General features: G+C 42.8%; 2 protein-coding genes across 2 annotated transcripts in view; one reads left to right on the forward strand and one right to left on the reverse strand.

Moving 5' to 3' along the window:
• The window catches only part of LOC307243086 (kelch domain-containing protein 1), a gene marked incomplete at both ends in the record, with an annotated part of 26,791 nt that extends 22,976 nt beyond the window's left edge, over positions 1 to 3,815 (reverse strand). The window contains one exon of the mRNA XM_080017736.1: positions 3,754 to 3,815. Within this exon, the coding sequence (XP_079873862.1) occupies positions 3,754 to 3,815 (62 nt within the window). The remainder of the gene's footprint in view (positions 1 to 3,753) is intronic.
• A 6,759-nt stretch (positions 3,816 to 10,574) lies between these two features.
• On the forward strand, positions 10,575 to 16,394 carry LOC307242921 (protein NLRC3-like). Its single transcript, XM_080017548.1, is given in 8 exon segments — positions 10,575 to 10,628; positions 10,767 to 10,998; positions 11,716 to 13,244; positions 13,248 to 13,507; positions 13,631 to 13,808; positions 14,624 to 14,793; positions 15,012 to 15,058; positions 15,575 to 16,394. Coding segments are annotated over 7 exon segments (2,940 nt in total). The 5' UTR covers positions 10,575 to 10,628; positions 10,767 to 10,781; the 3' UTR covers positions 16,114 to 16,394.
• The last annotated feature ends 435 nt before the right edge of the window (positions 16,395 to 16,829 follow it).

A 16,829-nucleotide genomic window follows, 5' to 3' on the forward strand; every position in this document is an offset into this window, starting at 1 on the left:
GTTGTTGTTGAGAGCGTTGGTGCATAAAATCTCCGGGGGCCACTTTGGATCTGCAGATAAGTCCCAAAGTTGATCTTTCAGGGAAATTTTTATAACCATGAATGCATCGCGGCCATAGAAGATCACTGCCGATGAGTTTTTGGCGGACACAGTGATATATCATAGATAAAATTACTAAAAATGTGCATAATCAACTGGCTTGCCTGTGCAGGCTGCCGCTAACGGGCTGCGCCACGCCACACGTTGCTGTTGGTGTTTCTGACACAGAAGAAGCCTCCTGTGATTAACTTGCGTTGGATGGTGGAAATTATTTGTCGTCAAGTTGGTCATGTTGCATTTGACCAAGTAACGGTTCATGACAGACATTGTAAAAGTTACTGGAACATCCACATTCGGTTGCATTGCATCATCGGTGACTTCTTCACTGATGTTGCAGCTGTATTTATCTGTGAGTTGGAATCTGTTACAACTTGCTTGTGAATCAACAGTTTAATACCACGACCCCTATTTGATAATTGCACATGTATTACCAGAGATAGTTAATAAACGTGCATCATAATTATTAACAGTGACTTCTTAATAATCTAGTTATGCTTTTCTTCAGTACTTTCTTTTTTTTATATTGTGACTGACCTTAGCGACTGTAGTTTTTGACAATGTCTCCTTTATTGTCTAAGAATTTTGGCTATTTTTCATCTGCAGGAATAACAAAATTAACTTTTGTGATTACTTTTAATAACAACAATACATTTAATTTAAAAAATATATAAATACATGTGATATGTAATTAGTATTTTATTGTACTTTTTACATGAGTAATGTACAATTGTAAAATTCTGTTTAATAGATGACTTGTCTATATTGTAATGTAGACAACATTTATGTAATTGTAACATTAATTTTCCATTGGAATTATTATGAAATAATTAGTCAATATCACAAACACTTTCTGCCTTTTCGTTACAGTTTGTTGAGGGTAGTTATAGGAAAATGTTTATACATGACGTTTATTACAAAATAAGTATTTTATTTTCTATTTGAAACTATATTTTGACATTGTTATGACTTGCCTTGCTGCATTGAAGTACATCCGGAGTTTCTATGACAGTAGATGTTGTGTGTCGTATACATAAATTATGACGTATTCATGTCGATTTTACGATAGCAGTGTAATTATGAAATTTATTTGTAAAGAGTTGAGTTTTTTAGTTGGATTACATTTTCAGTATATTCCGTTTCCATGAAATACCAAAAATGTTGTGGTATTTCTGTGAAGAATTACCATTGCATAGCTTCTATTTTTCAGACGTCTCACTGGATCTTGAACGCATCACTCAGTTACACATTTCAGTGTTTTTGAGGTACGCGGTGACGACATGTAAAGGATTTCTATTTTTATTTTTCATTAATCTGGCAAAGTAATGTGGACCCCGGATTCAAAATATCAATTTAATAGATCTGCTGACATCTACCAGGTAAGAAGTTATATAAATGTACACGTAAATCTATAGTTTGGTAACGTCTAAACACTACAGAGTCCACGCCCACACTGGACACGGTCCAACTGGACATTCTCAATCACAATCTGTACATTTAAACTAAACAATATGATGATGTCATAAGGTGTCTTACTGTAAATATCATTTATAGTAAATAATACGATGACGTCATAAAGCGTCTCACTCTAAATATCATTTATAATAAATAATATGATGACATCATGAAGCGTCTTACTGTAAATATCATCTCCATTTTAGAACCAGACGTATGACGTGTCAGTGAACCAAGACCAACTGAATATTTCGGGGTCAAAGTTGTTCAGTTTTTCACTCATATCTGCTCCGTGTGGATCCTTGTGACATTGCGGTTAAACGACAACCAGTTTTTAGCTTATGCCGAACACATGTGTTCCGGATAGTTTTAGCCGGGTTGGACATACTTCGGGTAATGAAGTACTGGCTCGTCTGTCTTAAAATTGTTCAAGATTTGGTTGTTTTTTTGTTAATATCTGCTCCGTACGTGGATCGATTTGGATGAAACTTTATTCAAGAGGTGTTTGTGGCAGCGCGGTTCAAACAAGATGTGAACCATCTTTGTGTGTTGGGCAGAAGGTGGTTTTCCAGGTAGTTTGAGGCTTAAAAATTCAGAGAACTTTTCCTCTTCCAATGACAATAAAGGGGTGCCGAACAATTACAATACGGCATTATAAAATTATGTTTACAAGTTCAGTAGATTTCACTACATTACACAAAAAATGTAACACATTCCTTAAAAGAATAAATAAACAAATAATAAACTGGAAAAAAAAATGACTAGAAGAGAAAATACAAAAAAATCAACAGCAGTCGCGGCTCCCGTGCTAAACCTTTTCGAGAAAGCTGTCCCTGTCAATCCATCCTCGTGCACAAGAAACGAAAAGCAGGTTGTGGGTACGAACGCACAATCACAGCATGTCAGCTATGTAGCGTATCCATCACATAGTGGTTGAACTCCAGCACGTAGTGGTTACAAACTGTGTGTGTGTGTGTGTGTGTGTTGTCCTGCTTGATGTCGGCGGTCGATTCTTTTCGCTTGATATCTGATTATTTTTCTCTTTTTCTGAATATAATCTCATTGGGGGGTGGTAGCTCAGGCGGTAGAGCTGGTGGTCTAGTGATCTAAAGGTTGCTGGTTGGATCCCAGGCTCCTCCTGCTAGCATGCTGTAGTGTCCTTGAGCAAGACACTTAACCCCTCATTGCTCCTGATGGCTGCGTCCGTCGCTGTTTGAATAATTGTAAGTCGCTTTGGATAAAAGCGTCTGCTAAATGACTAAATGTAAATGTAAATTGTGTTCCATCGAACCCGGGGCCGTGTCCTTATTTTGCAGCATTGGATTCAGTCGTAAATCAAACTGTAGGAGTGGAAAAGAGTCTAAAACATATTCCGTGTTTGTGACCTCACACATGGAGTTCACTTGCAGCTCCAGAGCAACGGCTCTGAATCGTGTCCCTTTAATTTTAGTCCCAAAAGTTAAAAACGTTGATGAAATGTCTGTGAGAGACACGTGTTGAATCCGTTTGAATGGAACTTCCACACGGAGTGATTTCCTTACAGGAAGTAGAAAGGGACCTGACAGGAAGTAGACAGGGACCTGACAGGAAGTAGACAGGGATGTGACAGGAAGTAGACAGGGACCTGACAGGTAGTAGACAGGGACCTGACAGGAAGTAGACAGGGACCTGACAGGAAGTAGACAGGGATGTGACAGGAAGTAGGCAGGGACCTGAAAGGAAGTAGGCAGGGACCTGACAGGAAGTAAACTGGGACCTGACAGGAAGTAGACAGGGACCTGACAGGAAGTAGACGGGGACCTTCTCATTCTTAGGATAAAGTCACAACACACAACAAGTGTATCTTGTGTTAGTAATTCTCACCAGGACTTACAGCGTCATTACGTCACTCCATGCGGCGTTCAATGGAAACTCGGAAAATTGTAACTCGTTTTAGATGAATGCTGATGTAAAGAGGAGCGACAGCACAAACCGATGCTGCGTTCCACTGGAACTTGAAAAATTTTAATTGTTGTGGATAATTGACCCTGTGTATTGCTGCCTGCAGCTATATTTATTTTTGTTACTATACTTATTATACTAACAATAATAATTTCCCACTCAAATGCAATTTTCAGAGATTTTCCTCAAATGTATTCCTTAATTAGTTCATTCTTCCTGCGCGCGCGCACAGACACACACACACACACACACCTAACCTACCTGGGACTCGGTGCTTCTCCGTGGATTTCCTTTTCAACCCAGTGCCCGCTGGCTAGCGCCATCTTTATACACACACACACACACACACACACACACACACACACACACACACACACACACACACACACACACACGTGCAAATAGCTTGTATATTTTTAATACATACTTAAAGTATATTTGTCATAAAAAAAAGTAAAGTTAATACTCTAAATACTTCACAAATAAAGTTTGTGAAGTATTTTTGGTACTTTTTGTGTAAGTACAGGTTTAGTATACTAGAACAAATACGTTGTATGTGTAGTGAAAGCACAATCATACAAAGTATATTGAAACCAACCTATAAGATAGACAGGTACTTCTCCTGTCAATGTTGGGTTATTTTGGTCGGCAAAAGTGACCAAATACACGAGGAAAACATAAAAACCCTAACCCTAACCCTAACCCATATATTATATATATCAAGCACATTTTAAGTACAACTTCTAACACACAAAGTACAACTTAAGTGTTTTCAATTCAACACAATGTTAATATATTGATTGTGAATATATAACAAGTTCCAGTTTTAGATAACACACTTGTAACTATATTGTTTTCACTCTCCTCATTAATTATTGACATATTTGTTATTTACCTGAAAAGTGGTGAACAGGTCCTCGGTGCTACTGTGCTCCGTGCGTCTTAAGAGTTATTTATAACCATAAACAATAAAGCATAAACACAGTGCCTGGCCCTCCTCCTCCTCCTGCTCCTCCTCCTGTGACTGCAGGTACTGTGTGCACTCTGTTACCATAGCAACACCACAAACAGACGGCACCACCGCCTGCTTCAACGGCACACAGCTGGAGAGCAATACAACAAAACAACTACAACAATAATAATAATAATAATGATAATAATAAAAAAATAATAATCCACAAGCAGCACATTATTATAATATGAACACAATCACAAATTTTCAAACTACAGGACTCGTCCCACTGAAGGCACAGGCGCAGTGGAAAAAAATATAAATAATTGTATGATATGATATATTAATAAAAAATATATAGATATAATAATTGCTGTAAATGATATAATAATAATAATAATAATTATAATAATAATAATAATAATAATAATAATAATAATAATAAATAGGATTAATAAGGGTCCAGTTTAGGGTCGTGTTAGGTAGGTATTTCCTGGTTCTGTGAAACGCAGCTCGATTTTCTGAGTTTACATTAAACGCCGCATTGTCTCCCCCGGTCTGTCGTTACCTGGTTGCTGGTCTCGCGGAGCAACCACTATGCAGTCTACACAGCACAACCCTCCGGATGCTAATGAGCACCCAGAGAAGAGAACAGACTTATATAACATCTGTTCATGATGTAACAAAGCGCCCTGCTCCACAAACTCATCTTGTAGAACCTTGGCGTATCGGCATTGTGCAAATGTTCTGTTATTTCCGGTAGTTTTGCAAGTTTTTCACAAATTCCTGCTCCAAATGTATATCGACGTGGATCAAACTTGGACCAGAAGATGTCTAAAATGCCCCAGATCCAAAGACACCTCATGTCCATGGGTTCAGCGATTGCTGTGGGCCAGACACTTATAGCCGGAAAAATGCCATGGAGACAAATATGAATAGAAATCCAAACAAAAGAATAGGCAGGGCTGGAGCCCTATTAATAATAATACATATAGAATTAATCAATAAATAAAAACAGTTATAATAATAACGCCCCATCCACCAACGCAGTACACATGCACGCCTGTATATACATATACTGTATAATTGGGGGCGAATGAAGTGTAGCACTTCCTGTTTGAGTGTCCCTGCATGGCTGAGTTCCTAAAGGTGAATTATTTATTGCCCTCTGGAGTCTTATGTAACCTTATCCCAAAAACCAGTAAAAAGTAGAGATAGTTACTTACATACATCCAGATAAAGATACAGAATGTGCATACTGAGAAAGGCAAAAATAAACGAAGCAAATAAATACATAGAGAAATTTTTAAAGTAATACAGGTACATACACCTAAATCACCCTGTATATGTAAATGACCCAAACCCAACGCAGTGGATGGGATGGCTGGAGCAGCCACAACTAATGCTCGTTAGCCCAACCTTGTCTACACACTCATTGAGGAGGGGAGCCCTGTGTCATGACATGTTCCATCTGCTCCTGGCTTGTTCCACCTAGCCTCATCTCTACAATAAACTGGTGTGTGCACCTCCCCGTCGTCTGTGTCTCTGTGCTGGAGGGCCCTGAAAACGCCACTTGGATGGCGTGTGGTGCTAAGTCTGCCACACTGGCACCTGAGCAGGGACTGTCCGGCACGGGGAAGGGACACAGAAGGGTCGCCCGAAGGCGCCCCGGAGCCACCAGTGGTTCAACGGGCGGCCCCAGCACCAACCCTCTCCCAACTGGCACCACCTAGCGGGGTCCAGGGGAGAAACAGCGGCCGCCCCTCCAAGCAGCCCCTGCAGCATCCAAGTCCAGCCACGCCGTCACCTGCGGCGCAGCGGCCCGAGGCCCCGGCGCCGTGGTGGAAGGAGGCCGGTCGACCGTGCTGCTCCTTTCACATTAAGGTCAAAGCAGTAGGTTCTCAATGGAGCTCAGTGGACCCACATTGTTTCTCTCATACGAAACGTACGTATACAAACTGCCTGGCTGATAGAATCACAATGAAACAAGTGAATGTATAAACGCAATATGAGCGTGATGTGTGGCAGTAAATGTGATATAGCAGTGTGTGTGTGTGTGTGTGTGTGTGTGTGTGTGTGTGTGTGTGTGTGTGTGTGTGTGTGTGTGTGTGTGTGTGTGTGTGTGTGTGTGTGTGTGTGTGTGTGTGTGTGTGTGTGTGTGTCGCACATAATATATCAGACTAGACCCACTCATGAGCCCTTGTGAAAGAACAGCATTATAAATGATGAAGAGATATTGAATTAGATATCCTTGGGATGCCTGGGAAAGAGTATTAGGAAGAAGAAAAGGGAGGTTATATTGGAAAGCATACGTCCCGTGGGAGAGAGATGTGAGAAATAGGGAAGCAAACCAGAAACAAAGAAATGCCACTGGACAGATGTTCATCGTCCCAGCAGATAGACTGTGGAAACCTCCTGCATCCTCCTCTGGTTAATGGGACCAACCCACCGCTGGCGTCACTGGCTCCTCCCCTCGACCCGCGGGGAAGAACCGGCACCGCCTTCCTCCTGTCAATAAATGCAACGTATTTAAAGAAAGATGTTGAGTTTGAGCCAGAACCTGACGTGTGAAATATCAACAACAAGCACTAAACAATTCACCGATGAATGCAACTGCGTTCATAAACAAACAGACACCAAATGCGGATAAAATGAAAAGTCAACCGTTGAAAACAAAAAGCCAAGACTCACTTCACTCACTCCCCCGTTGAAAGTTGATTTATTTCACGATTTGGAGTTTAACGTCTCCACAAAGCTGCTGACGCGAGCGCATTGTGGAGCGAGTGAACACGGACCCGGAAGAAGTTGACGAGTGGACGCTCCAGGACACAATTCAATAGATTCGTTTTCGTGACTATGAGCACGAAAAGGCGTGAGATCGGCAAATCCACAAGCGTAGAATTGAGATCCAAATGCCTTTTCAACTGACAAATAGAAACTGGATTCACAGATATACGTTGGAAAGTTGTAAATGTTCGGAAGATGTTCACAAATGCTTTTCAATTATTTGTAAATTAATTGCATGTATTCACAGATATGTTTTGTATTTGTGGAATTTGTTTGTGTATTTGCAAATCCGTTTTATATTTTCAAAATATTTCTGTGCGTTGACAAATCTTTTTTTTTAATTTGTGGAAGGTGTTTTATATTCACAGATTAGCGTTTACACACAGATTTTCAATCTGTTCACACAAATAATACTGAGACAAATCTATCTCCATAAGCCATGAAATGAACTGACTAAGAGGAGCTGGAATGTTTGAACTTGTTTGGTGACTCTTGAATGTTTACATTTTTGGTCTTCTCTGTATTTCTAAGATTTTCTATGTAAAGTGCATCTGATGTTTGGGATTTGTGTTGTTTGGCTCCTAACGATGCCTAAATGATTCTTTTGTTTGATGACATTTTTGTCATATTTAGTTAAATAAATAAATATATGATGTCATTTATGAGGTTTGAGTATTTACTAGTGACAAAACATCCCATAAACAGAAGTTATTGTAAACAGTTCCTAGTTGTGACGCAGACGTTATTCTCTGTTCAGCGTTTCCTGTTTGCACTGAACATTATTACTTTCACTTTCTATTTGAGTCTTTGACGACACGCTGTGTTTCCAAGGTAATGTACTGAACACTTTACGGTGTTTTATTCACCGTCTACTCTCTCACTGCAGATATTTTACCTGTTGAAGGCCCCTGCCTTCCAATAGGCGCTTCAGAGTCCATTCCTTCAATCAAAATAGGCTTAAAAACTCCTTTGTACATCAGTCCATTCTACTACTAAACAAACAAAAATGATTCCAGAGCCTTTTATGATTTCATGGGTATTAGTCTTCTTATGTCTTTGTAAATTGTCTTAGCTGTCATTTATCCTGTCAACACCTGTGCTTGTCTAATCTGTCATCTGTGTTGCTTGTGTATCGTTGTGCTGTCATGCAGGGTGACATTGGTACTTGTGTCCTTTCTTGTCACTCCAGTGATTGTTTATCTGTACGTCCTAAATGTTTTCAGGGGCCTTTCCCAGGGACGCAAAATGAATTTCAGTGCCCTACTGACCAATAAAGTTGTATCATATTTTATTCACCGTCTACTCTCTCACTGCAGATATTTTACCTGTTGGACTCCTTGTATGAGCTTCAAAACACCACTCAACAAGTTTAAACAGTAGTTGGAATGTTTGGCGTCGTGCTTTTATTTTGTCTGCTTATCTGTCCCAACCCCATGGTCTGGAGACAGAGATAGAAGATGGTTAAACACTATTTAAAACTCACCCTTTTGACTGTGAACACGATCAAATCATATCGTTGGTCCTGGAAACGTGATGTGTTTTTAAAGAAGAGAAGATGTTTGGTGCGAGGTGGGCAGGATGACGTCATGTTATTTCTACTTGAATGAAGCCTTCAAACAGCTCAGTGTGTTTTTATTACACTGTAAATGAAGTTGTAAAAAGTGTCACAAGCCTGTTGGAAACAAACACAATGAGTGAGTTCCTTCTGCTTCCTGCTCACAGTGAAGTGAGGAGGCCAGCAGCCGCCTGCCACCTCCAACTGGAATAAGCAGGTAAAAAACAAGACGTAAACACATGTTGAACATCACTATGTCAGCAGCTAGGACAGTATGTTGGTGTCTTTATGTCAAGGTCTGCAGTCTACCATGAATGTGTGTGAGGAGAGAGAGGAGGGGCGTCCCGCCTCTAAAACAACTCTGTCTGGGGAACATGGCGGCCCGAGCAAAGCTAAGAGGTAAGATGAGGATCTCTGAGCGTCTGGAGTGATGTCACTACACCTTCAGGAGTCTGAGGAAAAGCTCTGGGTGTGTTGTGTTGAAGCACGGAGCAGCAGGAGAGTCCAGAGGGTCCAGAGGGTCCTGCCCCCAATGGGGTCTCCTTCAAGAGTGACTGCTCTATGGATCATCCTTTCGATTTTAAAGATGGAGATCAGTGTACGGAGCAGAGGTGAGGATTTACCAAATAGTTGATCAAATAAAACAGCTAAACATCCTCAAATCCTTACGTCCAGATGCTGCTTATTGTTCATCTGGTAGATTCCATCAGGAGAGAGCAGACTGTCCTGAACCCAGCTGTGTCTCCATGAAGAGTGACTGGTCTATTGGTGTTCCTATTCACTTCAAAGATGGCCGCCCCTCCAGGGAGAAGAGGTAGGACTTTGAAACAGAAGATGGAAACAGAGGAGATGGTTGTTATCATTCTCTACTGAGCAGAGGGAACAAGTCAGGAGCAAATGAATTGTTCAGAACCAGCGTTAAAGCACAACGTCAGTGACAGGGAGGGCTTTTGTTGGCACTTTTTAAATGGTTGTGTACATCCATGTAGGTAGGTATAAAATATAGAAATGACTACTTCAACTTTAAAAGAACGTGTAGTGCACTGAATTCAAGCTTCCAGTGATATTGGATATTGATATCAACTGCTGCAACCATGGCAACCTGTCCTGATGCATTGTGGGACATGTCCTTTAAAATGACTCATCCCGTCTGTTGCTTTTTTATGATGAATTGTAGTTTTAGTTGTATTAATGTCTTGTACTTATTATGGGATATTTCCATCTGTTAAAATGTCGAATTCTGTCTCTAAATATATCTCTATTTGTGTGGAACGATACAAATGTGTCAAATAAAAAGGTGTGGCTGGGGCTGCACCAGTGACCCCTCCAAACTTGAACTTGTCCGTCAGTTTTGAAGAACACGATTGGTGAATACCGCCTTGTTTTTATTGATGGGAGTGCAACTGAGCAAACAACTGTGTTGTAGTGAACCACAGTGAAATGGAGAGGAAAAGAAAGGTGAGAACAGCCAAGCATAGCACCGTATCTAAGGAGGTGGAGTGTGAATATGTATTTGGGAACAGTACTCGTGTGGTGGGTCGCTCTGTGAGTCAAAGTCCCGGCTCCTTGTTCAGTCCCATCCGAACCTTCAAACTCTGTCACATCCAAGAGTGTTTTTACTACAAGACACCACCTCTAACTGTGTGTGTGTGTGTGTGTGTGTGTGTATGTGTGTGTGTGTGTGTGTGTGTGTGTGTGTGTGTGTGTGTGTGTGTGTGTGTGTGTGTGTGTGTGTGTGTGTGTGTGTGTGTGTGTGTTCTCCACAGAGACCAGCAGAGGTCAGAGGTCACCAGTGCTCAGTCTGGACAGCAGCATCAAACAGACCTGGACTCCTTATTCCTGGTGTGTAAATGTGCAACAAGCTCCAAATGACATGAAGCAGCATGTGTTGTGGTGCTGATGGTCTCCATGCTTCCTCTTCACACCAGTGGGATGTGAATCCAGGACAGTAAAGTTCTCACTGATGTTCTTCTGTTCCAGCTGCTGGAGGACAACATGGTCACCTCTGTGAAGGAGGAGCTGAAGAGGCTCCGGAAGGTTCTGAGTCCAGATGAGCCACGATGCTCAGAGAGGCAGAGGGAGGAAGAGGATGATGAGGTGGACGCTGAGGAAGAGGAGCAGAGGAGGAGCGCCAGAGAGGGAGTTGTGAACATCACACTGCACTTCCTGAGGAGGATGAAGCAGGAGGATGTGGCTGACTCTCTGCAGAGCAGTAAGAGACTGTGCTTCATTTAAAGGAACATTCCACTCTGGTTCTCTGCTTGATTAGTACAACTGTTTCTGAGAAGAAAATGAGAGCTCCACCAGTTCTCTACATGTAGAGTTCAGAGATACATCCAGGAGACGGTCGCTAGGAGACGGTCGCTAGGAGACGGTCACTGGAAGACGGTCACTAGAAGACGGGCGCTAGGAGACGGTCGCTGAGAGACGGTCGCTGGGAGACGGTGGCTGGGAGTCGGTCACTAGGGGACGGTCGGGGAGTAAAGAGACAGTCGCTAGGAGACAGTCACAAGGACACAGTCGCTAGGAGACAGTCGCGAGGAGACCATTGCTAGGGGACAGTCGCTCAGAGACGGTCACGATGAGACGGTCGCTCGGAGACGGTCGCTCAGAGACGGTCTCTAGGAGACGATCGCTAGGAGACGGTCGCTAAGAGACAGTCGGGAGTAAGGAGACAGTCGCTAGGAGACCGTCGCTAGATTCACACATTTAAAGGAACATTCCACTCTGGTTCTCTGATTGAGAAGCAGCTGCACAGTTAACCTCCACATCACACACATCCAGTCAGTCAGTCTGCTTGTTCCAACTGTGATGAGCTAAATACACAACATGGGTTTGTGAGTTGTACACGTTGAGCAGGAAATATTGACATGACCCTCATTGACCTTAACATCTACTCATTGATGTTCTCTGTTGTTTGTTCATTCAGTAATTCTTGCTCCTGTCTGCCGACGTCAACTGAAGTCTCATCTGAAGGAGAAGTTCCAATGTTTGTTTGAGGGAATCGCTAAAGCAGGACAAGCAACACCTCTGAAGCAGATGTACACAGAGCTCTACATCACAGAGGGAGGGGGTGAGGAGGTCAACCAGGAACATGAGGTCAGACTGATTGAAGCAGCTTCCAGGAAAACAGTGACAGAAGAAACAGTCATCAAATGTCAAGATATCTTTAAACCCTTACCTGGACAAGATCAACCAATCAGAACACTGATGACAACGGGCGTGGCCGGCATTGGTAAAACAGTGTTAACACACAAGTTCACTCTGGACTGGGCTGAAGACAACGCCAACCAGGACATACACTTCACCTTCCCATTCACCTTCAGAGAGCTGAACTTGCTGAAAGGGAAACAGTTCAGTTTGGTGGAATTTGTTCATCACTTCTTTCTTGAAACCAAAGAATCAGGAATCTGCAGCTACGACAACTTCCAAGTTGTGTTCATCTTGGACGGTCTGGATGAGTGTCAACTTCCTCTGGACTTCCAGAACAATGAGACGTGGACTGATGTCACAGCGTCCACCTCAGTGGACGTTCTGCTGACAAACCTCATCCGGGGCAACCTGCTTCCCTCCGCTCGCCTCTGGATAACCACACGACCCGCAGCGGCCGATCAGATCCCTCCTGAGTGTGTGGACATGGTGACAGAGGTGAGAGGCTTCAGCGACCCACAGAAGGAGGAATACTTCAGGAAGAGATTCAGAGAGGAGGAGCAGGCTGACGCCATCATCTCAAACATCAAGGCATCACGCAGCCTCCACATCATGTGTCACATCCCAGTCTTCTGTTGGATCACTGCTACAGTTCTGGATCACGTCCTGACAACAGCCCAGAGAGGAGAGATGCCCAAGACCCTGACTGAGATGTACATCCACTTCCTGCTGGTTCAGTCCATACAGGGGAACGTCAAGTATCGTGGAGGATCTGGGACAGATCCACGCTGGAATACAGAGAGCAAAAAGATCATTCTGTCCCTGGGAAAACTGGCCTTTGAGCAGCTGGAGAAAGGAAACCTGATCTTCTATGAAGCAGACCTGGCAGAGTGTGGCATTGATGTCAGAGCAGCCTCAGTATACTCAGGAGTCTTCACCCAGATCTTTAAAGAGGAGTGTGGGCTTTACCAGGACAAGGTGTTCTGCTTTGTCCATCTGAGCATCCAGGAGTTTCTGGCTGCTCTTTATGTCTTTATGACATTGACCAGCACTGGTGTCAATCTGCTGTCAGAAGCACAACCAACATCAAAGTTCTCTCAGGGAAAGAAAAACAAACCTGACTTACAATCCCTCTACCAGAGTGCTGTGGACAAGGCCTTGCAGAGTGTCAACGGACACCTGGACTTGTTCCTTCGCTTCCTATTGGGCCTTTCACTGGAGACCAATCAGCTGCTCCTACGAGGCCTGCTGAAACAGACTGGAAGTACCTCAGTGACCAATTGGAAAACAGTTCTTTACATCAAGGAATAGTTCAGTGAGAATCTCTCTCCAGAAAGAAGCATCAACCTGTTCCACTGTCTGAATGAGCTGAATGACTGTTCTCTAGTGGAGCAGATCCAACATCAACGTCTCTCCAGAGAGAAGCTCTCCCCTGCTCAGTGCTCAGCTCTGCTCTTCATCTTACTGTCATCAGAAGAGGAGCTGGAAGTGTTTGACCTGAAGAAATACTTTGCTTCAGAGGAGGCTCTTCTGAGGCTGCTGCCCGTGGTCAAAGCCTCCAAAACATCTCTGTAGGTGCACAGATAACATATGTATATTAACTGTACACTGTTTTACATCTGATGAAATATTTGAAGTAAATATCTGTGTATATCTAATATCAAACTATGTATCTGTGTCATGTTGATGTGCAGGCTGAGTGGCTGTAATCTGTCGAAGAGAAGCTGTGAAGCTCTGGCCTCAGTTCTCAGCTCCAACTCCTCTCGTCTGAGAGAGCTGGACCTGAGCAACAATGATCTGCAGGATTCAGGAGTGAAGCTGCTCTCTGCTGGACTGGGGAGTCCACACTGTGCACTGGACACTCTCAGGTCAGTGTTACTCAACCTTCACCTTAATATTTTAATCATATTGAGATTTGTATACAACTGTAGATAAATATGTCAAAATACATGAATACGTGAAAGTGGAATAAAACAAAGGTGCCGTGGTTATTTTAAATGGTTCATTTCCCATGAAATGTTCTTATAATATATATAGTAGCTCCTGTTGGGCAGAGTCCTGCATGGGTCCGATTTTCAAGACCCCTCCCTCCCCACTTCTGCAACGTGCAATACCGTACCAGCTCCACTACCCGACACATATGGAACAATCAGTTCTGCACCCCGACCCTACCTGTCGACACAAGATTCGCGGCCCGACCCGAGATTGCATATCGTAGCGCTGTTTAAATAATTTGGTTTGGTTTCATCAAGTATGTTTGAAGTGAATCTCTTAACATCTGAAACCAACTGGATCATGAATGGAATCAAATAATGATGCATTTACATGAAAGTCCTTCTGACAAAGTACTTTGTAACATGTTTACTATATATGTGTCTGCATGATCTTACATTTTAAATCACCCATAAAAATACTTGACTTGTATTATTACACAGCTCTATAGAATATTGGCTGATTGGTCAATCAGTGGTCAGTTATCTCTGAATAATGACGTCTGTTAATAATGACGTTGTAAGGGGGAACAATTCCTCCCTGCATGTGTTCACATCCTGCCACCACGGTGCTGGCATACTGCTTCTAAGATCATTTCAACTCCATATTCCATCTCATTGTGTTACGTATCAGTGTCTGTTGCCACAGCAACCGTCTTCCTGATGTTGACACCTGGTGCTTCATGTTGTTTGCAGCTTGTCAGGCTGCTCACACAGGAGGGCGTGGCTTCTCTGGCCTCAGCTCTGAGCTCCAACCCGTCCAATCTGAGAGAGCTGGACCTGAGCTACAACCACCCAGGAGAGGCAGGAGTGAGGCTGCTCTCTGCTGGCCTGGAGGACCCACGCTGGAGACTGGACACTCTCAGGTATGAAGAGACCAGCTGACACTCCCTGACAAGCTCTTCTACAAGGAGGACGCTCTACAACCATGTGGTCAATGATACTGGGATGCTGGGGAACGTGCTTTGTTGTTAGACAGCACATATGACCGATGCATGATGGGAAACCATGGATACGGGAGCTTCTTAATGTCCCTGTTTCCCTGATCTCAGAGAACGTTCTGCTCTGACTGTGTTCTTCCCAGGGTGGAGCAGGGTGGAGCGTGGAGGCTGAAACCAGGGCTGAGGAAGTGTAAGTGTCTGTTTAGTTTGATTCATTACTATTTATCAACAATTTAGATGGAAAGTCCATCCACACAGCAGTACGGGACGTCCATCCATTCACATCCTACTGAGAATGAAGGACATCATGTGTCTTCATCACACTGCTGTTAAATGGACAATCTGTCTGTTGATCAATCCACAATTTATGAACCAAACAGGGATGTTAGATTATAAACTGTTGCTGTATTGTGTCTTGTTCTCTATTGTTTCATTTAGGAGGATTTAGATATATATTTAATACAACACAGACAATTAATCCTATTATATAATTATAGAACCCAGAATCGCGATGTGCCGCCACCCCTTGCGGCCGCCTGCGCTAGCACCGCGTGTCGATTACGCACATTTGAGTATTTTTCGAGCTTATAGAGCTTGTGCGTAATCATCGGGTGTCATGACATTTCACTGCATATATGTACGACCGTATGTGTATGTATGTGACAAATAATCTCAATGACTTCAACTTGAACTTGTTCTCCACCAGATGTTGTTAAACTCACACTGGACCCAAACACAGCAAACAGACAACTCTGGCTGTCTGACAACAACAGGAAGGTGATGATGGTTGAAGAGGAGCAGCCACATCCTGATCACACAGACAGATTTGACAACTGGAGACAGGTGTTGTGTAGAGAAGGTCTGACTGGACGCTGCTACTGGGAAGTAGAGAGGGAAGGAGGGGTTTATATAGGAATGACACACAGAGGAATCACAAGGAAAGGAAGGAGTGATGACTGCTGTCTTGGATCTAATGACAAGTCCTGGATTCTGTTTTGTTCTAATGATCGTTACTGTGTCTGCTACAATAACAGTAGAACAGTCATAAATCTCCCTCCGTCCTCTGGTCGTCACAGAGTTGGAGTGTATGTGGACTGGTCTGCTGGCACTCTGTCCTTCTACTCAGTTTCCTCTGACACACTGAGACACCTCCACACCTTCTACACCACATTCACTCAACCACTCCACCCTGGTTTTTATTTGGATTTTAGGTTGTGGTCTGGTTCCTCAGTGTCTCTGTTATAGGTGGAGGAGGTGTAGTATCCTCTCTCTAAAAGCTGAACTGAATATTCAGTGTTTTTATCACATAGTTTATAAACACTGTATGTAATTGCCTTTCCATGCTGTGGTACATTCATGTACATGACATGTTTTTATAGTAATTATTCCTTCATCTGTGTATAACTTTACTGTCAAAATAAGTGTTGGAGTCATGTTGATGTTTGTCAACCTGCTGTTGTCCAGTCTTCTGCATGTTACTGTTATTTCATAACTCTCTAGAAATGCTTTTCATGTTTTGATGGGAACATAAGACTCACTTTGTTCAAATATGTGTGATTATGAAAACTATTGAATGTGGAAGTTTGAATTTTCTTGATGTGACATCTTTAAAAACAACTTTTTAAAATAAATTGGATGAAACAGTTGATGAGGAATCCAAGTCCTCTGTTGTGTTATTGATGGAGCAGTGATGTCATTATTTACTTTACAAAATACCATGTTAGTGCTGTGTGTGTGTGTATACGTGTGTACGTGTGTGTATGTATACGTACGTGTGTGTGTGTATACGTTTGTGTGTGTGTGCGTACGTGTGTGTGTGCGTACGTGTGTGCGTGTGTGTATGTATACGTACGTGTGTGTGTGTGTATACATGTGTGTGTATGTATTTGTGTGTGTGTACGTGTGTGTGTGTGTGTGTATACATGTGTGTGTTTGTATTCGTGTGTGTGTACGTGTGTGTT

The sequence above is a fragment of the Zeus faber genome (genome assembly GCF_960531495.2).
Source record: "Zeus faber genome assembly, chromosome: 17".
NCBI lineage: Eukaryota > Metazoa > Chordata > Actinopteri > Zeiformes > Zeidae > Zeus > Zeus faber.